Source organism: Lolium perenne, chromosome 7 (genome assembly GCF_019359855.2).
Source record: "Lolium perenne isolate Kyuss_39 chromosome 7, Kyuss_2.0, whole genome shotgun sequence".
NCBI lineage: Eukaryota > Viridiplantae > Streptophyta > Magnoliopsida > Poales > Poaceae > Lolium > Lolium perenne.
The window spans coordinates 22,598,671-22,624,201 of NC_067250.2; the positions used below are offsets into that span (position 1 = coordinate 22,598,671).

The window sequence follows — 25,531 nt, forward strand, 5'->3', positions numbered from 1 at the left end:
TTAAATCTCACAATACTCATCATGTCATGTATGTGCATTGTCATGCCCTCTCTATTTGTCAATTGCCCAACTGTAATTTGTTTACCCAATATGCTATTTCTTATGGGAGAGACACCTCTAGTGAACTGTGGACCCCGGTCCATTCTTTTACATCGAATACAATTCTTTGCCAATACTTGTTTCTTGTTCTCTGCAAACAATCATCATCCACACTATACATCTAATCCTTTGTTACAGCAAGCCGGTGAGATTGACAACCTCACTGTTTAGTTGGGGCAAAGTACTTTGGTTGTGTTGTGCAGGTTCCACGTTGGCACCGGAATCCCTGGTGTTGCGCCGCACTACACTCCGTCACCAACAACCTTCAACGTGCTTCTTGACTCCTACTGGTTCGATTAAACCTTGGTTTCTTACTGAGGGAAAACTTGCTGCTGTACACATCATACCTTCCTCTTGGGGTTCCCAACGGACGAGTGCTTTACCGTCACAAGGAAGCTACAACTCCCACGTCAACAGCTCTGTCCTGGGTAGCAACATGAGTTTCGTGACGAAAAAATCTTTTATTTTGTCCTGGGAAAAAAATGAAATTTTGCAGGGCTATATAGCAGTATATATGTGACGTATTTTGTCTTTTTTAGATTCTGAAATAAAAATATGGTTTCTCCGCGAAAACTTTCTACGCACACATGAAACATACGTACGTACCCGGATATTTTTATTTCAGAATTTTTTAATATTTGGAAAATACATTTCCAACTAGGATTCACATGCACCCAGGTTCAAACCGGACTTTTCCCCTTTATCTTTCCTTTGGTGTTGTAAAGTTTAAACCTCTAAGTCCTCTTGAACGCCGGTAGTAGGCGGCGCCCCTCCCCCTGCTGTTTTTCTGTTCTGTTATGTGTTCTGGCTCGTGAGCCGCTAACCATGTATTTCGTTATCTAGTGATAATGAAATTCGATCCAATGGGATCGCTTGGAAAAAAAGAAGGTCATTTATGCACGTATTATTGTTTTCTTGCATTGTACATTAGCTGTATTCCTTGGTATAATTAGAATAATTTATTTCGCAGAACTGTGAGGTTTAGATACATATATTGTGATCCTTAACGTTGACGAATTAAGCAAAATGGAAAGAGAGGGATTCGAACCCTCGGTAAACAAAAGTCTACATAGCACTTCGATCAAAATTATAAGAAATCGTATCGAAGCTACAAGTGCAGAATCTGTACCCTTCCAATTTAGATTTGTTCCACTATGTAAATAAATTGCAAATATGGTCCAAGTATTTGTGTCATAAATTATTTGGGTTAACTTGCTATTTTCATGAGAAATAAAATTAACAAGTCGAGGTTGGAGATTATCTTCTTCTTGCAAGAGATCTTGCAGGAAAATGTTGCTATGAAAATGGAAAAGAAATATAGCCCCAGTTCCTTCGGAAATGGTAAGATTTTTGACGCATGAAGAAGGGGCGACCCATAGCATCTTGACTTGGTTATGCTTTCCTTTTGTTAAGAATGCCGAGTCGGTTTCTTCTCTTGCCAGTATCGAATAGAACATGCTCAACAAGAGATCTTCTTCAGAGAAACCCTGGAATTAAAAAGGGCAATCCTGAGCCAAATTCGTGTTTGAGAAAATATAAGATTTCTAAGAGTTCCGATCCTAACGCGAAAAGAAAGGGAATAGATACCCAATATGATTTTTTGGGGGGCGCTTTTTTGTTTTGTTTCCATGGATCTCTCCGATCTTGAAACAAGATCAATAGAAATTTATCAAAGGATCTATCTATGGAAAGATCTAGATCCCTGTCATCATCTACCTCTATATCTAGATATGGAAGAACCCTCGAGGATTAGGAAAGTCCTATCGATTGCTGCTTTTTCCAGACCACCGGGAAAAACATGAAAAAAGGCTCTCATAAGATCTTCTTCAGTCTTACTCAAAAGGTCCAATAGCGTATATATATTGGGCCTTTTGAGACAATTATACGTTCTAGAAGGCAATTCTATATGGTCAGTAAAAATGCAATTCAATAGAATTCCTTTTTTTCTTTAGATTTAGATCAGGTAATATTTTTTGAAAAGTAAAAAGGGGTGGAGTAAACCTCTTTTTATTTTCTTTGAAACTAGTGCCTCTTCTTCCGTATGGCGAACGACGGGAATTGAACCCGCGCATGGTGGATTCACAATCCACTGCCTCGATCCAATTGTGATTTGGTCCGCATATGTTCGGTAAAAGAACAATCCACTATACCCCTCATCTTCTAATTCCTTCCATTCGACCAAGGAATTCTTTTTTTTTTGAAGTAATTCGACCAAGGAATTCTCTATAATGGTTGTTCTGCTTCAAGTGATCTTCTTTGGCAAGAAATACAAGTTGTTATTCTAGAACTGTCTATGCAGAATGAAGTTACTTTAGATACTATTTGATGTATGGACATGATATTTGGAGTCTTGACTCAGTGGACTATTATTCTTATTGTGAATTTAACAGTCTTTTTGGAAAGGGTGAAGAAACATGTCATAAGTGGCATATTCATATTTGCACTACTGTCCTTCATTCAAATAGTCTAGTTTGTTCATTTGGTACAGTTTACGGCTAGTACGAACAATGGGACCTACAAAACCAAACCAGCTCAGTCATCTCATTTCACCCTCGTAGAGATGATACTAATTATCCGATACAATATGTGAACGGAATTCAGGTTGTATCCCACAGTAGTACATCAAAGCTTAATTAGTTTCTGCACATCTTTTTGCGAAAGTAGTTTCTGCACATTATACTGTCTTCATGATTTATCTTGTTGATCTTGTTATTGTTTTTTTTGTTTTTGTTTTGCAAAGCTCTTAGAATTGAGGCTATTGATTTTCTGTCTAACTGCCTTACTATGTTATGCTAATTCAGCCACCGATGAGTTGCGACACCCCAGACGTCGAAACAGCATAGAGAAAGATCAGAGCGGATCTTGACAGTTCGCCTCTTCAGAAGCTTCGCCTCCTCGGACATGACAACAACAGAACTGGGCGCCTACTATTTCATATAGATGGATATAGGTTCAGAACACTTAGCAGCTAGCATGTTTCCTCTGCCAGCTGACTTAATCTACTCTCCTGTCAGGAGGATCCAGGCTGTTTTGGCCTCGTGACACTAAGATTTAGAACTTCTGAAAGCGTTTGGTGCAATGGCTGAACATTTTTGTAGTGGGACCTGTTGTAATTGCTGCCGCGTTGATGTTCTGGCCTCCATCTATGTGATGTGGTTGCTAGCTTCCTGGATGAAGCATTTCATTGCAGGGGTTCTTGCAGCGATTTGATGATTATGTACTACCTATGAATGAATCATGTGCGGCGTCTACCAGTGCGTAGATGATTGAGTTCCCAACTACTGTGCTTTTGAGTTTTGGCCAAGGAGCAGGAAAGAATTTGTTATGCATGCCATTTTAATTCAAACTTTGTTTATATAAAGAAGACAATAAATGTTATCAGCCAAGGGCGTTTGGTCTAGTGGTATGATTCTCGCTTTGGGTGCGAGAGGTCGCGAGTTCGATTCTCGCAACGCCCCTTCTATTTTGTTGATCTTTTTATAAAATCACAAAACATGACTTACTAATACTGGAAGAACACAAGAAAAGATAACCATTTGGAGTACTTGCAAATAATTTTAATCTCTTACCTTGCTGTGATAAAGTTGAGTCATCCTCTACTTCAACCAAAAACAAAAGAGATTGACTTACGGTACTATACAGGAAGAACAGAAAAAACAGAACTTAATAAAAAATCACTGCTGAATTCCCGTGTTTCAAACAAGACTCGGAGTTGCACATATTCTGTCTCTTGTATTTTCACCGCTGAATGCTAATGAGCTGGTGGTATATGTTTTGTACAATGTTTGCTGAGCAGACATGGAAAAGTTTTTTAACAGGGTTTGCCACGTAAGCAAGAGAAATGTCAAGGCTGCTCGATTAAGTGTGTTGGTTTATGTCCGAAGAGAAAAGGGTGAGGGGCTCGCCGGTGCCGCCAAGACACCAAGGCGGCATATCTCCTCCGGATTAGGCGCATCCCATCGTTCAGTCCGCGTCCTGAGCGCCTCCATCTCCGCAACACACTCCTCAAGCCTCATGTGTGCCATTCTTCTCCGCTCCACTGCAGCCTCCTCACCGGCTGTCATGTCGAACACCTCCTCCCACCCATCCTCCCACGCCTCGCTAGCGTTGCATAGCTCGAGTGTTCCATTCCGCCACTCAGTCCAACTCCACCCACGATGCAGTCTTTCTACCACACACACCTTGCCCCTGCCACCGCAAGACATGGGGTGTCTGCATGGGCGACACTTGGCGCCGCTGAGCGGGCCAATGCTCCCCAACGACGCCACAGGCACGCCGTACCCAACTGGTGGGAATGAGTATGATCGGTCGCTCACCACGCAGAAGGACATCCTTCGCTCCTGAGCCGCAACCCTAGACACCTTGAGTTGTGCTCTGAATGCTGCCTCTGAGTTGAGGGCCTTGTACCCTGCTGCATTCAGCCGGTGCAACATGGAGAGGCGGGACAATGCAGCCTCTGAGGCAGTGCGCCTCCCGATACCGAGCCGGTCATTGAGGCCACCGAACACAGAGCCTTGGGGAATGATATAGACATCATCGAAATATGGAAAATCGGAAGCGGAGAGCGGAGCGGTCCAATAGCCATCGACACGGGAGCGGACAATCCAGTTGTATGTAAATTTGCCTTGAGATTCACGCTCCCGAATGAGGTCCAGGCAGCCCTCCACCAGGTGAAAGTACCGGAGAAGACCCTGCTTAACCAATCGAGGTTAATTGTTAGTCCCATTCGTGTCAGTTATTCGACAAGTAATTCTAACACGATAGATAAAACAAAGAGATAAACATGCATGTGTTGAAAGCGACGGTGGACCATACATGAGTGTACTATAATTGGCCGGCTGCATACATATAGTCTTGCCGCATCGCAGCCGAATCACTTATCCCATAAGGATACGTTACTTCAAAACTATTAATCAAGCTATATGTTGAAAGTATTTTGTACATCGATCAAAGTAAGGGGTAATGCAAAAACCGTTGTTTAGACGGTTTTAGGCTAGTTCATTTCTCTTTGCTAGTCCAGACGGAGATTGAAAATGTGAAAGAAAATGAATTATGCTTCACTAGCTGGTTTCAACGGGTTTGCATGGTTTGGTATTTTGCTCACCCCTAGGTCAAAGTTAGAGATGTGGAGGAATCCTGCTATACATGCGGCAGTTTCAGTCCGATTTGTATACGACACGCTAAGAACAACCCTTCGTCGGTGGCACAGATCACCGGATCATGTATCGTACACAGATCGTACAAGGTATTGTCGTATGTCTAGTACTTTTGATGTTGGAGCTATGCTGTCACTTTTCTTGCTGGTAGCCAGACAAGCAGGTGATTATGCTTCATGCATGCATGGATGTACTGGAGGGTAATGTTTCTCTCTTCCATCAGAAGCAATTTAGAACATCTCCAGTCGATCCCCAAAGCGTTCTTGAAAGGGATTTGTAGCGCGTCGGACAAAAAAAATGTTCATACCCGCGTGCCCCAAAGCCTCTTTTTGGCTCAATAAGGTGTCCAGCGCCCCGAACCAGTCCCCGCTACACAGGAGGCGCTCGGGGGACGCCGGACACAACGAAAAGCGAGGCAAGGAGTGGCGGGATCGACTCGTCAGTGACACATTGAAGTTTAACCTAACCGTCGTCTACCTCGTGACGGAAGTTATTGGCGCGCAGTGACAGTGCAGTTCCCGGAGAGGCGCAGCGAAGCGTCTCGTCGCGCCTAGCTCTGCGTGCCAGCGTTAATGAGCGCCACCGCTCCCCCGCCTCCCTCCGGACTATAAAAGGGTCGCCCTCTCATCGTCCCTTACACAAAACCCTAGCGCCTCTCTCCCCAACCCTAGCCGCCATCTCAAGATTCGACGCCATGTCTGGTAGAGGCGGAGGTTGAGGTCGTGGCCGCGGTCGTGGCCGCGGCAGAGCTGCACGCTCGCCGTCGCCTGCGACGCCGTCATCTTCATCGTCAGACCTGCAGGAGGGGAGCGGCAAGTGCTGTTCGAGTTCGTCGTCATCCTCAAGGGCGACCCACTCGGCATCCAGAGGCTGCCGGACAAGTTCGCCGACTTCATCGCCGGCGATGAGCTGGCCTCGCTGCATCTACGGGAGGCTGCCTGCGGCTGCTGCCGGTGGATTATGAACGTGATCTCCGACACGCGCGCCAAGATGTACCTCCACACCGGCTGGGAGAAGTTCGCGCGCTACCACCACCTCCAATCCGGCTTCGTGCTCACGTTCTCCTACCTTGGCGAGCGCGACATGAGCGTCAAGGTGTTAGACGAGACGCGCTACCGTCGGCACTACCACGGCGACAGCACTGAGTAGGACGACGACTAAGTGTTGTTTCTTCGTAGTGAAAATATACACGAAGATTTCTAGTTGTTCTTCCTCGAGAGAACCAAAAGGGGTACCATCAATAGCTGGATTTTCCAGTTTGGGTGACTGGGAGTGTCTGTGAGTGTTCTTTCTTGGCAGCGAACACACGAAATCTGCTATGCCAACACTAGTTAGGTTTCGTTATTTTGCAATGTTTAAATTTATGTCAACCATAGTTCAAACTATGTATTAGTTTGTGTAAACCATGTTCTAAACTATGTATTAGTTTGTGTAAAACCATATGCCTAACTATGTGTTAGTTTGCGTAAATCATGTTCCCAATTATGTGTTACTTTGTGTAAACCATGTTTCCATTTATGTATTTGTTTGTGGAATGTTTCTTCTCTTTATTGAAATAAAAATACAAAAAAGGCAAGAAAAGTGAGTATTTTAATATTTTTAAAAGTTTGGGGCGCGGCGTTTGGGGGATGCAGCTGCGGAGCGACGTCCCCAAACACGGCACGAACAAAACACGCCCTCCAAACGCTCGATCCAGCACCGTTTATGGGACGCTTTGGGAGACACAGTTGGAGATGCTCTTACAACTAAATAACTTAAAGCACGTTGCGCGGGAAGTAGCCGCTAAAAATATACGAGATCATGTGTCATGTTTTGTACTACTCTTTCTCTAAATAGATCGTCTGAAATTTGTCTAAATCTAGATATATTTAGACGCTATTTACTATATAAATACATCTAGATTTACACAAACCTCGTACTACTTTTTGAGGGGAGATCATGTCATGTTACCATGTTTAGGTCGGCAACTTAGAGTTTGGAACTGCCCCTGTTGGACTAAAAAAGGAAGGAAATCAAGAGTACGTTTGAAACCGTCTCCCGCCCCCTGAATTACGAGGGAAACCGGCCGTCTTTCGATTCCTGTCACGCAACTTGAGTATCTAAGTACATGCGCATGTTCTTGTTTAATTATATTTAGATCGTGAATGAAGAAATTAGACACTATAATAATTTGGTTTACTTCTAGTTTGAAACAAGAAAGAATGATTGTTTATATCCACGCAGTATGCAGCAAGTAATCAGATCGCTCGCCGCGAAGACGAAGCTGCAGACGGGGATCGAACCGAAGATGGAGTAAAGGTAGTTCGCAAGCAAGGAATGGGTAACTGCACCCACGATGGCGTACGAACCTGGATGCCGTTCGGGGAGTTGGCGGGCGTGAGGACGCGGGCGCGCTCAGGGGTCTCCTCCACAGGCTCTGGCCGGAACACCCGCACGGCGGCCAGCGTCGTCGTAGCGTTGCCGAGCGCGCGGGCGAGGAGGGAGAACTTGTAGGCGTCAGCGTCGAGCGGGCTGTGCAGGAACAAGTCGACGCCGGCAGGACCGAAATGGTGGAGCGCGGGCGCACCGAGGACGTGCCGCGCGATGGACGGACCCGTCAGCTCGAACCGCCGCGCCCCGCCCACCAGGCACACCGCCACCCGCCCAGTTGGCGGAGGAGGAGGCGGACCGGCCGACGGCGGCGGGAAATGTAGGGTGAGGTGGAAGACGGAGGGGAAAGAAAGCGCGGCGGCAAGGAAAAGCAGCAATGGGGTAAGCACGGCGGCCAGACGGCGCCGCCGCTGGCCGGACGCGGGGCTTTGGTATTCGACCATCGCCGGCTTCATGGCTGCTGCTCGCGCGGGTGTAGTAGAAAACCCTTGGCGTAGTAGCTGCCGAGCTAGATCATGCATGATGACATCCGTCCTCGTATTGTCTGATATAGGTGGCGAGATCAGCCGAGGCGGGCGGGAGGATGGCGTGGAGATTTCGTGCTTGACCTCGCCTCTCATACATACATTAATTAATACATATACCCCCACCCCCTCCTCTCACCCGGGAGTATCAGTTGCCAAGGTAATTAAGGTTAATGTAATATTCTTCAGCGGGAGGCGATGTTTCTGCCATTCCCTCATTTTCATCCCATGGGCCTACCGTCGTTCGAAGAATTAGGAGGGACAGACCGCCTACCGGAGTGACTGAAAGCAACGAAACCCCCACGTCATGTCCACTAGATGGAATCTTGATATAACTTGGGATCAACTACTGCTAGCTTTCCATGTTTCTATGGCCTCACCAAACAAAAATTAAGGTAAAATCACTTCGTCCAACCGTCATCAGGAGAATTTGGGGGTAGAAATCGCGGGGCACCTGCGATAGGTTTTCACAACAGATCGCGCTTTGAAGTGCCATCTGCGCGGTGTAACATTCAACATATGTTGGCATATAACAAAGCCTTTGCCGTGTTCGGCACGGGCTTTTCCATGCCTTTTTCCTGTACGACAAACAGGTGATTTCCGGTAGTGGTGGGAATAAAATAGTTTAACAGAAAAAAATTAGTCATGACACGTATCTAAGCAATAATAAGTATTTTTACACCGACGCATTGGTGTGGGTGTCACCATCAGCGTCCATTGTGTTTTGAGATTCAGATAAAAAGAGGAGAGAGAAATGAATCCTTCCATCTACCACGGTGGGCACGAATCTCGAGAAATAAATGGACGGTGATGAAAACACCAATGCATGGGTGCACAAAAGTATTTGCAAAATAAAAAATTCAATTGTAAGAATAGTGCAGCTAGAAAAAAATAATATTGCAACCATATGGTGCAACTGGAAATTTTCAACTGCAACTATGGTGCAACTAGAAGGGCAGACCTGGCGCAGAGCTTTCAGCACTGGATACACCCCTTTTTAACCATTGTGCAACTGATGAGCACCAAGGCTAAGGAGTTGATAGATATTTAAGCTAATTCTGGTTTAACCAGGAATCAGTAAAATCATTAATTATTCTATGTAATATACTCATTAATTTTAGATTGATCAAACAATGCTATTCTTAGTTTCTTTGATTTTTCGACAAGATCCCTCCATTTAGTTGGAGAAAATAACAGGGATACGTATAGTACCAAAACTGTGAGATCACAGATTTTATCACGTGACGCTGACTCAACACATACATTCTCGTAGCCATGCATGCATGGTTTGGTGCATGCATCTCTCGTGATCACAAGATGTAATCATATTGTTTTGAATTTTAAAGAGAGTTTTGGTAATGTGGTAGATCCTTATTTTGCATGGTGTTATAAAAGTCATAGTATTAGCTTATGCTTAATCATAGCAAAAAAAATTCAAAATGGGGATCAACCCTCACCTCTGCATCGAATAGATGCATGCGTGCATGTCCGTCGAATCATAGGAAAACTTGTAAATAAGGAAACAAAGGCCATATGAATCATATGAATATTAATTATGACAGTAACAGTGGAAAACTTTGACGTTGCTATGTCTGTTGAAAAAATTGTTGTCAAGGATGACTGTTAAACTGAGCTCGAAGGAGTACTTATTTCTCTGCTAATTAGATAGTATGTCATTAATTAATATGCACTATGTATTGACATACTTTTTGCTTGCTAGCATTAGGTGTGTGGATACAAGACTTCTTATATCGTCTTGATGGGAAGGTTTTGGGTTAAAAGAACACATCCTTGATGACAAAAAATGTGATGATACGAAGGGTCACTAGTAGAAAAACGGTCATCTATACCGGTTCCAGAGGGCCATTCGTACCGGTTTTGCAACCGGTACAAATTATTCGGCACTAAAGCCCCCCCCCTTTCGTACCGGTTGCTTACGAACCGGTATAAAACGGGCCTCCACGTGGGCCACCAGGAGAGCTCAGGGCTGAGGATCTTTGGTACCGGTTGGTAATACGAACCGGTACCAAAGGTTCCCCCCGCGGCAGGGAATTTTCCCAAATCTCTGCCGCGGCAGAGAATTGGCTTTTTAGGGTTTTGGAGAGGTTTAGGGATATCGGTTTGATTCATATCGCGTCGATGCACCAGAAACGCGTTTGGGTTTAGGTAGTACATGAAGATCAAGATGATGCATAGCAAGTTGGTGCATATAATATAACACACATGTTATTGCATGAGATCGCAAATTAAGTAGCACTATGCATGAAGATCGATCTTCATGCATAGTGGTGCTCTCCGAGGCGTACTCTATATATGTCTATTACATGTAGCATAGTGGTACTCTTCGAGTCAACGATATATGTAACATGTACATCTTCATTCATTGTGGTGCTCTGCGAGTGGTGGTATGACGTCCCGAAGGAAAAATCCCGCCAATTCCTCGCCTATTGCTATGAAGCGGTCATCGATTGAGAGCTTGTTCCGCTTTCTTGCCAACTATAAAAGAATAAGATACAAATGAATACATGAAACAACTATTACTGAAACTCGGCACAACTTATGATAACAAAACAAATTTGTGAAGATTGTTTTTGTACCTCTTTATTTCTCTCATTATTCGTTCTCTCGTTGACAATTCTGCGGATGAACTCGCAAACGAAGAATCCACAGAGATCGGTCCCCGGAGGTTGTTGCGGGCATTTCTTTACAAGAATATAATTCAATCAAACAATAGTCAAGTATGATAATTGAAAGGTGTGTGGACCTAGGTAGTACTACTTACTTTCGCACGCCATCGCAGCTTCGGTGGCCATTCACGGGACGTATCTTCCTTGATGAAAGTTTGCCATACGCTGCTCGACAAAAGAAAATGCATAAAAGAGTCATCAATTAGTTCAAAGCAGGAAATTAACGAAACAAACCGATAAGAATTCAAATTACCTTCTGAGCATTAAAAAACAAGACACGTATAGATCCTTTTCTTTGGTTAGTGAGTCCAAGACTTCAACTTCTCCAATTTCCAAATTGATGACGAGAAGAATAAAGTGAAACCTACGCACGTTTCAATATGTAGTCATTAGTTAAAATTTTGACATACGGTGAGCAAAATATAATGTGTTATAAGACAAGAAGACTCACTCGAAGTTGTAAGGCCAAAGTATTAGCTTTTTGTCACGTTGTCGCTTCAAAAACCTTAGCAAAGTCTGCGGTGTATCCTTGTTATAGAGGGGATCATCTATGGTTTTGACATGCATTGTGTTCGGGTCAATGAACCCAATGTCTGTGATATCGTCCCTTTTGCATTCGAGCATCTTCGATCTGCATAATATAGCGCACAAAAGATTATAATCTGCAGACAATGAACGACTTCTCAAATTAAATAAATAAATCACTTACGAGACAATAGCAACTGATGATTGATTTGTCGAGGGCCCGGAGATTGTATAACTGAAAGAGTTCGGCGAAGTCAACGTTCACACGGTACTCTGGAAGTAGTGCTCTTCCCTAACTCGCACCATGATAGTCTCGATCCCTTCCTTTGAGGCCTTAAGGTACCACGAATGCAAGTTACGCATACATGTTGGTACCTTCCTGAGATTCTCGACCAAATCTTTCCCTTGAACAAACTGATATGCTCGTTCAGCTAAGGCGTAATCAGTTGCGTCTTGTCGAGAACTTTGAACGGTCTTCCCGTCAAACACCTTGAGAGGGGCGACCGATTGAACGGGTTGTTGTCCGAGCTGGTAGACACCGTGTATCCCTTTTATCTCCCTGATACCCGATTTAACGGGTTTTGTCGCCTCGATCATCTTGTCATACGACCTTTCAATAGAACGCGCATAGTCAGATGGCGGCGATGGTACAGGGTCATATAGATTGTCAACGGTACGCACAACTTTCTCCCGATCTAGTGTCTTCTCGAAAGGTATCTCTGGCACTTTCGGTGCAAAATTTCTTCACCTCGGCCTTAACGGCCTCCGCGTTTTCCTCGGAGTTTTTTCCCAAGGTAACTTCTCAGAGGCGGCAGTTGTTTCTCCTTTCTAGCTTTCTTCCTAGGCGGCGTACCGTTCCGCTTAACGGACGCTGTCTTACGCGGAGGATCTCGAGATGGTGGACTCACGCTGGGGTCCCTCTCGGGTAGGTGTGGACTTGGCTGCTCACCAGACTGCCACCAGGAGGAGTCGATGGCATTTGCTGCTCATGTGTAGGAGTCGGTGGCCTTTGCAAAAGGACGACGTACTTCTTCGGCCATAGGGCGAAACCGTGCTTGACATCGCCGGTGTCCTCTCATCTTCACCTCTAGGAATATCAAGCTCCACTTTTTCAAACCCCGAAACAACTTCATCCACCCCGACACGAACACAACCAGGTGGAATGGGCATATGATGGTGCATTGCTCCATCTTCACTTGGGTACACATAGCCGACCGCCACCTTAACAGACGCGGTCCTGATTAACATATGTAGCTCGCAATCTGTCTTCTCCGTGACATAATCCACGGGGTAGCTTCCTCCACATCCGTCAAGATGCGAGGAACCGACACTGCTTCTTCGCTGAGATGGGGCAGCATCGGCTTGTGGATCCTGTAGAAACAGCGGCTGATCAGGTGCCCTCTCGATTTCTCTCAAGAGCCTCCACCCTAGATAACAACTCCGTTACAATGTCGGCGTCCTTCTTCTTCTTTCGCGAACGGCTTCTATAAGTGTCAGCGCTGTCCGGCCACGCTTCCTTCATGGTGAGACCTGGGCGAGCTCGTACCCGTCCAACATGTTATGGGTTCGGCTGTGCGAGTGTCTGCTCGTCATTCTCTAGATCGGGAATTTAATCTCCCTTTCGACCTTTTCAATTGCATCTACAAGCTTCGGTACAATTGCCTCAATTTTTCCTTCCATTTTCCCTTCGCAACGATCAACCCTGTCTTTGGGTCCAACCCCGCCCCATGAGCGAACAACCAGAACTTGGACCGTTCGGGCCGGTCCATGTCTGTGGAGTGATTCCATGATCCATCGGTTTATTCTCAAACGCTGTCCACTTCGGAATGGCACTCTTGTAGCCACCTGACCCCAAATGATGCGGAAGTTTCTTCTTTGCAGCATTTTCGGTATTTTTCTTCGATCGGGACACAAACTTAGACGATTTCTTATACTCCTTAAATGCGGCCCAGTGATCTTTTATCTTCACTAGATTTTCGGTATTATCATCGAATACTGGATCTTCATTCTTATATTTGTCCCATAAATTTTTCTTGAAGCTCTGAATTGTATGGCCATCTTCTTCCATGTCCATTCCTTGACTTTATCCTTCTGGCCTTCCGTCATGTCTTCCGGTAGGCTGAACTTTGTCAGTAGCGTTTCCCAAAGAAATTTTTTCATGCTGTCGTTGACATAAGTAGCACCACTCTCCGGGTTCTTCGGCTTATGCCACTCTTGAATGCTGATCGGTACATGGTCCCTAACAATAACTCCGGATTGACTTGTAAATTTGCGGCAAAACTCCTTGGGCTCCACTGGTTCACCATTAGCCTTGAATGCCGTGAGGGCTAACCTGCCCTCGCCCTTTAGCACCAGCGTCGGGCCTCGTTTTGTTCTAACAGACTTGCTCGATGATCCGTATAAGGCTAAAAGAAAAAATTATTCGTTAATAAGTGCAATACAAATAAATGAATGCATCTAGGGATGAACACAGACTAATTGATACATAGATATACACCTCGCCGGAGTTTGTGATGGACACTTCATTGTCTTTTCTAACTTGTTCAGACTCAAGTCCCTCGCCAAAATCATTCAGAAAGTCGGCGTACTCGTTGTCATCTCCATCGTCGGGTTCCGGACCACGGGCACTCTCATAGATCAATCGCTGCACCGCTTCTTCCCCCTCCTCATCTCGGACGAAGGTGCCGTCCTCCATACCTCAATGTCACTGCAAAATTAAGAAAGCAATTAATAGCATAATCATGTGAAATACAAACACATATGCCCTCCTTTTGAAATGAATATGCCAAACAAAAACACAAGCATGCCCTTAAGAAAACTTAGTTGTGGTACTTTCTATCTATCCAGATTTCACCTTGTGATGTTCATATGTTTATGTAGTTCAAGAACTATCAATTCCAATCCAATCCGATCTCTTATATATGCACTAAGGCAAGAAGTGACAATATTGCAATCAACATTTAGAAAGGCACTGAAATCAAACACAACAAATCAAGTTGTCCCAGCGCCCGGCACGTGGACGCAGATCGCTCCACGGCGAGGTACGCCGCGACCGCGCGTACAGCCTGGCCTCCTGGAGCCTCCGCGAGGCGCGCCGCTGCTGGTCGGCCGTGTGGTGGGGGAGGCGGCCGACGCTGGGCATCTCTACATTACTCTAAAAATTCAACTAAAAAGAATATGGACAAGCCGTCAGCGCCCTCCGGCGCGGGTGCACGTACGACACGGCGCCATGGACAAGCCGTGCACGCTGCTGGTCCACTTCGACAAGGGCTCCGCCGCCATGGCCAACGAGATCAAGGCGGATCTCGAGGGGCAGCGACGTCGCCGCCAAGGTGGAGGCCATGAAGCGCGCCGTCATGCTCCTCCTCAACGGCGAGACCCTGCCCACCCCTGCCAGAACCTCCACAACAACCTGCAGCACCCCAACGAGTACATCCGCAGCGCACCCTGGCGCACCCACGTGGAGGAAGTGGAGGTGGCCGGAAGGGCTCCATCCGAGGCGCCGATGGCTTGGCGATGGATTTGGGGACGGTGGGGTTTCACTTCTCCGCGGGAATGCAAGCCAGAGCAGGGCGACAGAAGAAGCAGCGGCGGCGGCGCTGAAACCTGGCCGCGCAGGGCCTCGCCACGAGTCGTCCTCTCTCTATCTCTCCTCCCCCAAATTTGCCTCCGCTGCTTCTCGCCGCCGATTGTTCTGCCGGGCGAGCCAGGGAGACGCGCCGTACGCGGCGATGGCGAGCGGCGGCGGGCGGTGAGGGAGGTGGGGTCGAGGCGGAGCTGGACGCGGCGGTGGGCGGCGCGCGGCCCGCCGCGGTGCACTTGTGGGCGTCCTGGTGCGAGGCCCACCTCGCCGTCGACTTCCTCCCTAGCCCCCGCCTCACCCCCGGCGCACGGCCTTCACCACCGCGCGGTCACCACGCCCTGTACGCGCGCCTCGGCATTAGGTCGAACACCTTCCGGGTGTGACCTGGCCGGCGCCAAGGCGGAGGGAGCGCAGCAGCTTCTGGACGGTGACGACAACCTTCTCAGCGACGACGACCTTCTCGGCGATGCAGTGGAGCGCGCAGGCGAGGGAACGACAAGGGGAGAGGGACGTCGATGACGTACGGTGCCATGGTGGTGGAGGACATACCTGCGCCGGCGCGGAGAGAGGAGAGGCCAGCCTGGGGCTGCGTGCGGACAACAGCGATGGCGTGGTGCGGCGTGGCGCTGACGAGGGACGACGGCGACGGCGTGGACGACGGCGACGGCGTGGACGCGGTACTCGGCGACGGCGACGGCGTGGTCTGCGCGCGCGTGTGAAGAATTTGGGGATTTTGGGGGGAGTTGCTCGCGCGGCTAAGTGAAATGGAGGGGAACACCCTTTCGTACCGGTTGGTGGTACCAACCGGTCTGAAGACCTTTCGTACCGGTTGGTACCACCAACCGGTACTAAAGGGTTTTTTTTTGGTTTCTTTTTTCTTTTACTGTTTTATTTTCTTTTTCTTGTTTCTTTTTTCTTTTCTTGTTTTCTTCTTTCTTTCTGTTTCTTTTTCCTTTTATTTTGTGTTTCTTTTCTTTTCTTCTCATTTTCTATTTCTTTTCATTTTCTATTTCTTTTCATTTTCTATTTCTTTTCTTTTCATTTTCGTTCCCCTTTCTTTTGTGTTTCTTTTCTTTTATATTTCTTTTCTATTTATTTTGTTTTTCTGTTTCTTCTTTCTTTTTCTTTTATGTTTTTTTCTTTTCTATTTATTTTTTCTATTGCTTTTGTTTTTCTTTTCTATTTCTTTTCTATTTCTTTTCTCTATTCTATTTCTTTTCTTTACTCTCGCCACGACGCCGTCCGCACAGAAAACTTTCCCGCCCCGACGTCGCGCGGGAAACTTTCCGGCCACGACGCCGCGCGGGAAAAGAAAGGGCGGGAATGAAATTTTATTACGATTGAACTCGAATTAAAAGTACATAGCTTAACTGAAAATTAAAGATACATGACCAAATTCTACTGGGGAGTCATTCAGTCATACTCCTGCCTAGCCCTGTAGTACTCGCCACTGTAGTCGTCGTAGTCGCCGTCATCATCGTCGCTGGCATCGGGGTCGCGGTACTCGAACGTCGGCGGGTGAGCACGCGTGGGCTGGGACTGAGGGTAGCGCAGGCGGGGGCCACGGTAGGCCATGACGCCCTGGAGAGTCCGGCCGCGCCACCACAGCCGACGGCCGGCCTCGTTGAAGTTCGGAGGAGGCGGGCCGCCCTCCTCGTGCCTGGCAAGCGCCCTCTCACGCCGATTGATGAAGAAGCTTTCCCAAGTCGGGCTGTAGTCGGGATGCCACCGGGGATTCCTCCGCTGCTCGCGTGAGCTCGAAGTAGTAGTGGTTCGTGATGGCCATCTCGCGCGCCACACCTAGAGGGACGGGAGGGACCGGTACGCCTCCGACGCTTAGCAACCAGCCGGTCGGGACGCGGTAGCCCGGCGGGCAGGGGTAGTTCGAGGCGCAAAGCGCCTCCGCCTCCCGGGGGGTTAGAGATGCGATGGAAGCCATGGGAGAGAATGATGAGGTTTGCAGATATGAGTCTAGATGTGATATGTAAATGGTGGCCAAGCCTACATATATATAGTGAAAAAATGGCGGGAAGACAGAGGCGGGAACCGGTGGAAAGCGCGGGAAGAAAATAGGCGGGAAGACAGATCGAGGCAAACCTTTAGTACCGGTTGGTGGGTGCAACCGGTACTAAAGCTGTCGGCGGGATAAGGACGCCCTGCTCGATGAGATAAAGTATGTAGCGCACGACGCCCTGTCGGTGGGATAAGGACGCGTGGGTAACCTTTAGTACCGGTTGGTGGGTGCAACCGGTACTAAAGCTGTCGGCAGGATAAGGACGCGTGGGTAACCTTTAGTACCGGTTGGTGGGTGCAACCGGTACTAAAGCTGTCGGCAGGATAAGGACGCCCTGCTCGATGAGATAAAGTATGTAGCGCACGACGCTACGTCGGTGGGATAAGGACGCGTGGGTAACCTTTAGTACCGGTTCGTGTCTACAACCGGTACTAAAGCTGTCGGCAGGATAAGGACGCTCTGCCTATAAAAGGAGCATCGATACACCATGGGAAGCAGCTCAACAAGCCAACATGGATGGAGAGTTTCATCACCATGGATGGAGGAAAGGGTTGGGAAATCTCCCGTGGCGGAACTTGTCGAAGATGCCCTTGGTGCACACGCCCTATGGCATCTTCGGAAGTTCCGCCTCGGAAAAATTTCCTGCAAGCCCGTGGAAGACTCCATCTCCTCTAACAAATGTTGGGGAAAGGGTTGGGAAATCTCCGTGGCGGAACTTGTCGAAGATGCCCTTGGTGCACACGCCCTATGGCATCTTCGGAAGTTCCGCCTCGGAATTTTTTTCCTGCAAGCCCGAGTAAGACTCCATCTCCTCTAACAATGATGCGGAAAGGGTTGGTAAATCTCCGTGGCGGCACTTCACGAATATGCCCTTGGTGCACTTGCCCTATATATGGCATATTCGGAAGTTCCGCCTCGGAATTTTTTTCCTGCAAGCCCGTGGAAGACTCCATCTCCTCTAACAATGTTGCGGAAAGGGTTGGGAAATCTCCGTGGCGGAAGTTCTCGAATATGCCCTTGGTGCACATGCCCTATATATGGCATATTCGGAAGTTCCGCCTCGGAAAAATTTCCCTGCAAGCCCGCGTGACTTAACTAGTAAAACAAGCCAACCATCTCCATTGTTAATATCTTACATACAGTAACATCATTACACAAAAGTGATTTCCATATTGAGATACACAAGTTATGATCCCTATATGTAGCTAGCTAGTCTTCGAGTTTTCTTCGCTCGTTTCCCTTTCTTCTTACTGCGACGCAACCATGGACAATCTTCATTGTTTAAGATGATGCTTGGGTCAATTTTTACCTTGAAGGGTGGAATATCGTCAAACTTATTATAATCTTCGACATGTCTGTCTTGTCCTCTACTCCCACGATGTTTCTTTTTCCCGAAAGAACTATGTGCCGCTTTGGCTCATCGTATGATGTGTCCTCTTGCCTTTCTTTCCTTTTTTTCGGTTTGCTAGACATATCCTTCACATAAAAAACCTGAGCCACTTCACTGGCTAGGACGAATGGTTCGGTGTCGTACCCAAGATTCTTGGAATCCTTTGTAGTCATTCCGTCGCTGGGTCTACTGTACCCCGTCTTTCAAAGTTGAACCATTTACACCGGAACAAAGGGACCTTGAAATTAGGTCCATAGTCAAGTTCCCATATCTCCTCTATGTACCCATAATATGTGACCTTGTTCCCATTGCCATCTTCTCGCATCAAAGCGGACACCACTGTTTTGGTTGGTGCTCTTTTTGTCTTGGGCGAAAGTGTAAAATGTGTTCCCATTAATCTCGTACCCTTGAAAAGTCGATATAGTAGAAGATGGTTGCTTGGCCAACAAGTACAGCTGCTCGTCATCGGTGACATTCATGAGACGTGTTTGCAACCAACCGCCGAAAGTCTTCATGTGTTCTCCATCAATCCAATCTTCACGTTGCTCCGGTATTTAGAGCGTAAGATCTCCTTGTGTTCCTCTTTGTACGGAGCCACCAAGATGGAATTAAGTAGAACTGTGTAGTGTGCTTGAGTGAAAGAATGTCCGTCCATACACGTTGCTGATTTCTTTCCTAGCGTGCCTTTTCCACGCAGTCTCCCCTCATAGCGCGATTCGGGAACACCGATCGGCTTAAGGTCGGGAATAAAGTCAACACAAAACTCAATGACCTCCTCTGTTCCATAGCCCTTGGAGATGCTTCCTTCGGCCTAGCACGGTTATGAACGTACTTCTTTAAGACTCCCATGAATCTCTCAAAGGGGAACATGTTGTGTAGAAATACGGGACCGAGAACGCCAATCTCTTCGACCGGGTGAACTAGGAGATGTGTCATAATATTGAAGAAGGATGGTGGGAACACCAACTCGAAGCTGACTAGACATTGGACCACATCCTTCAGTAAATTTTGTAGAGTAAGTGGATTGATCACCTTCGAGAAATTGCATTGAGGAACGCACATAGCTTCACAATGGGTACTCGAACATTTTCCTACAGAAGCCCCCTCAATGCAACCGGAAGTAATTGTGTCATAATCACGTGGCAGTCATGAGACTTTAGGTTTTGAAACTTTTTCTCCGACATGTTTATTATTCCCTTTATATTCGACGAGAAGCCAGACGGGACCTTGATGCTATTCAGGACTTCAAAAAGATCTCCTTCTCCTCTTTGGTAAGAGCATAGCTGGCAGGACCTTGATACTTCTCTGGATTCAGTTGTTTCCTTCGTGGATACTTTGCTGGTCGTGCCGTGCCTCCGGTGTATCTTTTGTCTTCCCATACACGCCCAAGAAGTTTAGCAGCTTCACGCAAAGATTTTTCGTCACGTGCATCACGTCGATTGCAGAGTGAACCTCTAAGAATTTCCAGTAGGGTAGCTCCCAAAATATCGACTTCTTCTTCCACATGGGTACGTGTCCGTCAACATCATGCGGAACAGATTGTCCGCCGGGACCCTTTCCAAAGATCACTTCTAAATCCTTGACCATATCATATATAACTTCCCCATTAGGGCGGGTAGGCTTGGTTCGGTTATCTGCCTCACCTCCGAAATGCTTTCCTCTCTTTCTTACGTGATGTTGTTTTGGAAGAAATCGACGATGCCCCAGGTACACATTCTTGTTTCCCAAATAAATACTATCAGTCTCACCTAAACAGTGTGTGTGCTTGCTTTTTATCCCTTGTTTGACTGCCCTGAAATGTTACCAAGAGCAGGCCAATCATTGATGGTTACAAATAACAACGCTCGTAGGTTAAATTCCTTTTGTTCGTGCTCATCCCACACAAGTACACCTTCGTCACGCCACAACTCTAAAAGTTCTTCAACCAATGGCCTCAGGTACACATCAATGTCGTTGCCGGGTTGCTTCGGGCCCTGGATGAGCACTGGCATCATAATGAACTTCCGCTTCATGCACAACCAAGGAGGAAGGTTATAGATACATAGAGTCACTGGCCAGGTGCTATGACTGGAGCTCTGCTCCCCGAAAGGATTAAAGCCATCTGTACTTAGACCAAATCTTAAGTTCCTTGCGTCATCTGAAAATGACTTGAACTCTCTGTCGATTTTTCTCCACTGCGACCCGTCAGCGGGGTGTCTCAGCATCACATCTTTCTTACGGTCCTCTTTGTGCCATCGCAACAACTTGGCATGCTCTTTGTTCTGGAACAAACGTTTCAACCGTGGTATTATAGGAGCATACCACATCACCTTCGCAGGAACCCTCTTCCGGGGGTGGACTCACCCTCAACATCGCAGGGTCATCTCGCCTGATCTTATACCTCAATGCACTACATACCGGCATGCATTCAAATTCTCGTACTCCCCGCGGTAGAGGATGCAGTCATTGATGCATGCATGTATCTTTTGCACCTCTAATCCTAGAGGGCAGACAACCTTCTTTGCTTCGTACGTGCTAGAGGGCAACACGTTCTCCCCTGGAAGCATCTTCTTTATTATTTTCAGCAACTTTTCAAATCCCTTGTCAGAGGTACCATTCTCTCGCCTTCCACCGCAGCAATTCCAGCGTGGTACCCAGCTTTTTCTGACCATTTTCGCAATTTGGGTACAACAGTTTGTTGTGATCCTCTAACATTTTCTCCAACTTCAACCTCTCCTTTTCATTTCCGCAGTTCATCTTCGCATCAAGAATGGCCCGACCCAAATCGTCATCCGGGTCATCAAAAATCGGCTCATCGAAAATGAGCTCTTCTTCAGCTTCATCTTCCCCATTCTACTACCACCGTCTTCTGAATAAGCTGGGATAGTTGTCACTATCCTCTTCTTCTTCGTTGTCTTCCAATATAACTCCTCTTTCTCCGTGCTTGGTCCAACAATTATAGCTGGGCATGAAACCATTCTCCAGCAGGTGGACGTGAAGGGTCTTCGAGGTAGAGTAATCCTTCATATTCTTACAGAACTACATGGACAATACATGAAACCATTCGATCACTGCTGTTTGCCTCAGCCACGTTGAGAAAATAATGCATGTCAGTAATGAACTCGGGATGGCACCGGTCACCGTACATCCATTGTCGACTCATCTGCATTTTATATGTATATCAAAAATCATTAAGTACACAACATCATGGATATATGAGTGACCAACTTAATTAATATTCAAGTTCATCACATAAAACTAAGTTATTTTTATAAAAGAAGATGGTCTCACCGAGGTGGTACCGTGCCGGCTAGGGGACGACGCTAGCGATCGACGGCGGTGAGGACGGGGATGATACTAATTAAAACCTACAAAACATACCATAATTTCAGCTCAAATTGCATATAAAAAAATAAAATCACTAACTTAGGCATTTCATCGAACACCTTGATTGCACTACAAAAATAGTACGAGTTAAAACTACCAAAGAACTGAGCTAAATTAGGAACGCCGGAAGGAAGGATGATATTGCTAACCCTTGGATAGATGTATGCCGTTAATCTTGTTAAAATGGTGGAGAAAAATAAAGATTATTGGAGTGTGTGAGAGGTGGAGAAAAATTTAGAGTGTGAGGAAGATGAGAAAAATGAGAGCCAGCAGGGGGCTCGGGACGAGCTGGGCGATTTTGATATGGCTGGGTACCCTTTGGTACCGGTTCGTGTTACGAACCGGTACCAAAGGTCCAGCCCGGGCCCCACCACGCGTCTGAATTTTGGCCGAAGACCTTTCGTACCGGTTCCTAACACGAACCGGTACGAAAGCCCCTCCCAAACCGGTACGAAAGCCCCTCGCCCACCTGAGCCCTCAAACCGGTACAAATGGCCCCATTGGTACCGGTTCGTAAGGGAACCGGTACCAATGGCTTAGATGGATGTGAGGTTTTCTACTAGTGGGTCATCCAACTGGGAGATCTAAACTTGAGCTTATGATCACGTGGTCGAGAAATACATGCAAGTAGATCATGGATAACAATGCACACAGCACACATTTATTTATTCGAAATGGGAGATGCACACAGCACACATACAAATTACGATCTAAAGGAAAACTAATAATTATGCATACACGGCAAGACAAGAAGTATATATGTGATTTGTGAATATGTCCACGTAAAATGCAAACTATGATCATTTCAGATTTGTAACAAAACATATATATCCATCGTGGCTGTATACACACTTTTGGGGGCTTCTTTGATTCTCACGATTCCTCCGAAGATCATTTTAATCAAAGATGCCCAGTGGCTAACTGGACAACTTCCCTGGTCTCTGCGGCTATACCCGAGGAAGGCTGCTTGTGCACCAGTGCTCACCTGTACATATGCAGGCTTCATCTGAGACAAATAGTTAATGGAAGCAAGAAAAAATGTACATTTCAGTTGACTTGAACATATATATTCTAAATTACCTATAAATATGTGTGGTAAAATTATTAATTTAATTTTATGTGAGATGTCAGTGAACGTTGGAACCAGCTAGAACTGCCGACCCAACGCAACTGACCTGCAACACAAAATCTAGATTGCCAAAGAAAGATCTTGTTGCTAATAACAGCGAATTAAGGCGGCGGTCCTAGGGTCTCTCTTGGACGAAGATGAAGACTTGCCCTGAACGATCTGGCCGGAGTGTTCAGTTCCGGAAGGCGCCGCCGGCGAATGTAATAGTGCTTCTATTGCCTGGAGTTTGCTGGATCGGTGGTATTCGGTCGTGCGCACCCATGCTTTTATTCCGAACGTTTGGTTCTGGAGGGAGCGGCACGAAGCTCTTTTCTGTGTTGACACCAAGTGACAGCTGATCCATGGTGAAGTCAGAAGAAGAGAATATCATGAAGGCCGGATTGGAGGATTAGCTAATGGAGGTTCAAGTCTTTGCACTGTTGAGAGGCTTGCTTGGTGTTTCGGACTTTGCAGCAGTGGTATGAAAGTGGGGGTGGCAACACATGTGAAGTTCGGAGTCTTACCTTTCAGGGTGAAACCCCAAGGTCTGGCCTTAACTGGTTGTGTCTGCCAATGACCTTGGTGGAGGCATTGTTTTGAGAGTGGGGACTATCTTCAGGGTGAAAACCTAAGACCTTTGGTCGGGCAACGACGGCACTGGTGCATTGTTTCCTTCTTGGAGGCGTCGCTTCTGGAGAGTCTGTATTTCTGGTGTTGTCATGGTGGTGGTTGTATTGCTGTTGCTAGATCTGGAATGTTGTAGCGGGACTTTTATTTCTTAGTTTCTTTACTCTTTTTTGGCTATGTGCATCCGTTCTGCCACTGGGGTGGGGCATTGCTGCAGAGGCTAGGTGTAATTGGTATCTTTTGATATTAATATATTCCCTTTATCAAAAAACAGCGAATTAATTTAATGTGGCTTCAGTTGAAATATATGTTAAGCGAAGATGTTCGCTGGCCAAAGTGAACATCTACTACCTCCATCTCAGTTTGTAGGCTCTGCCGAACCTCTTTAGTCCCGGTTGGTATAATTCTGAACGAACCGAGACCAGAGAGTTCCGTGGCCCGTACCGTTCGAATCCGGGCTAATGCGGCCTGTTAGTCCCGTTTTTTTTTAAATCGAGACTAAAGCTCCTAGGGTTTTGGACGAAGGCCCTGTTTTCTACAAGTGTGAGCTTTTTGTAATATATATTTTATAATATTATTGCCAAATTTACGATCTACGAATATGCGCAAGCCCGATGAACTAGAACGGAGGGCGAGTATCCAGTAATTAACCACTTTAATGTGGAAGTTACTAATGTAAGTATATATGACAACGCTGTGATTATCTTCGTCCCCTGTGAGTTGTTGTCGAGCAACCACCATAGTACCATTGTTCTCATGTAGTCAAATCGACCATGGGCAGTTATAAGTAGCAGTTGTCGTCCTAGTCAAACCATCGACCATATTTCTTCCCAATCTTGCCCTCTTCGACGAGTGCCTGGAACCCAAGCGCAGAAGCTATGCCTAGCTGTCGTTAGAGACCACCCTAACCCCGTTGAGTAGTCGAGAAGATGCATCATGGTGAGAGGAGTGTCCTGAAGGAAGGAGCCATTGCGGGAAAGCTTTAATCAGGCGTATCGAGCTGTTCTTCTCCGTTGCTATCGGACATAAACCTAGATAATTTACTCATCTCCGGCCAACCCTGTCCTAGCTAAGCACTTACCATTCAATTTAGGGTGAGCTTGGGCATATCTAGATCCCTCTAGGTCATTCTTGGGTAACCTACAACGTTGAATTGACCTGAGAGCGGATAACATCGCCGGAGAGAAGCTGACCCTCGTGGTCTCTCCTGGCCATTGGTTTTGCGCGATAGCTTGTTAGAATCTGTGTTATGTTGCGCGTCGATTGTCCTCTGTCTGGTTTCCTCACATGCCATATTTCAGTAGCTCTATTGTCTACATCTCTGTTAACTTGTCGCCGGCTAGTATAGACCCACTGGTTAGGTTGACCTAGTCCAGGCTGTCGTGGCTTTCAACGTGTCACTGGCCCCACACGTCAGTGGCAATAGCTAGGATTTGGTTCGTAAAAGAAGTATATGCGTAGCATTTTGACCATTCAAACATGGACCCAACCCTATATCTCACACGTTAGGCTAGAACCGGTCATGGTGAAAAGAGTTTTAACCACGCTAGAAGTTGAATATTTCGTTAATAAAAACCTAAGAATGTGTGCAAACTCTGGAAACTCATAATAAAGTAAAAAATAAGATAAATCATTATGACGAACCAAAATCATCACACAGGTGGTAAAAGGCCCTTTAGTCCCGGTTCGCAACTGCCATTAGTCGCGGTTGCGCAACCGGGACCAATGAAGCGCGACTAAAGGCCCCCTTTAGTCGCGGTTGCTTACAAACCGCGACTAAAGGCCCGTCCACGTGGGCGTCAGGCTTCCGTCGGGACGGAGGACCTTTAGTCGCGGTTGGCCAGGCGAACCGCGACTAAAGGCCTCCACAGGTTTAGGGTTTTAGCCCCCTCCTAAATATGGTTTCTTTTTAGTGTTTTATTTCTTTTATATTTTATTTTGTGTTTTATTTTAATTTTGAAGAAGTTTCAGTACACATATTCTATGCTACTATATACATGCATATGAATGTACAATTTCAAACAAGAAGAATTCAAGAGGAATATACAATATACATTAAATCTCGGGTGACCAATTACAACT

General features: G+C 46.5%; 2 protein-coding genes, 1 long non-coding RNA gene and 1 other non-coding gene across 4 annotated transcripts; 1 reads left to right on the top strand and 3 right to left on the bottom strand.

Annotated features, from left to right (window-relative positions):
• The first annotated feature begins 3,485 nt into the window (after positions 1-3,485).
• On the top strand, positions 3,486-3,557 carry TRNAP-UGG (transfer RNA proline (anticodon UGG)). The gene has a single exon. It is a non-coding gene; the product is annotated as a tRNA-Pro (tRNA).
• A 190-nt stretch (positions 3,558-3,747) lies between these two features.
• On the bottom strand, positions 3,748-6,043 carry LOC139833531 (uncharacterized). Its single transcript, XM_071823826.1, has 2 exons — positions 5,894-6,043; positions 3,748-4,790 (listed from the first exon to the last, which is right to left on the bottom strand). The coding sequence occupies exons 1-2, from the start codon at positions 6,041-6,043 to the stop codon at positions 3,972-3,974; spliced, it is 969 nt and encodes a 322-aa protein (XP_071679927.1). The 3' UTR covers positions 3,748-3,971.
• Positions 6,044-7,464: 1,421 nt separating this feature from the next.
• LOC127313616 (uncharacterized) lies at positions 7,465-8,137 on the bottom strand. The gene is made up of 2 exons (XM_071823827.1): positions 7,604-8,137; positions 7,465-7,518 (listed from the first exon to the last, which is right to left on the bottom strand). Exons 1-2 carry the CDS (start codon positions 8,078-8,080, stop codon positions 7,465-7,467), a joined length of 531 nt encoding a protein of 176 aa, XP_071679928.1. The 5' UTR covers positions 8,081-8,137.
• Positions 8,138-10,541: 2,404 nt separating this feature from the next.
• LOC127313615 (uncharacterized) lies at positions 10,542-11,465 on the bottom strand. Its single transcript, XR_007859134.2, has 4 exons — positions 11,288-11,465; positions 11,090-11,200; positions 10,932-11,001; positions 10,542-10,851 (listed from the first exon to the last, which is right to left on the bottom strand). It is a non-coding gene; the product is annotated as an uncharacterized lncRNA (long non-coding RNA).
• Positions 11,466-25,531: the final 14,066 nt, after the last annotated feature.

Coding starts and splice junctions, on each gene's coding strand:
- LOC139833531 (XM_071823826.1), bottom strand. CDS start 6,043: ATGAAGATGACGGCGTCGCAGGCGACGGCGAGCGTGCAGCTCTGCCGC. Junction 4,791..5,893: donor GAGAGGCGCTAGGGTTTTGT/GTAAGGGACGAT, acceptor TTGGTTAAGCAG/GGTCTTCTCCGGTACTTTCA.
- LOC127313616 (XM_071823827.1), bottom strand. CDS start 8,080: ATGAAGCCGGCGATGGTCGAATACCAAAGCCCCGCGTCCGGCCAGCGG. Junction 7,519..7,603: donor ACTCCCCGAACGGCATCCAG/GTTCGTACGCCA, acceptor CCCCGTCTGCAG/CTTCGTCTTCGCGGCGAGCG.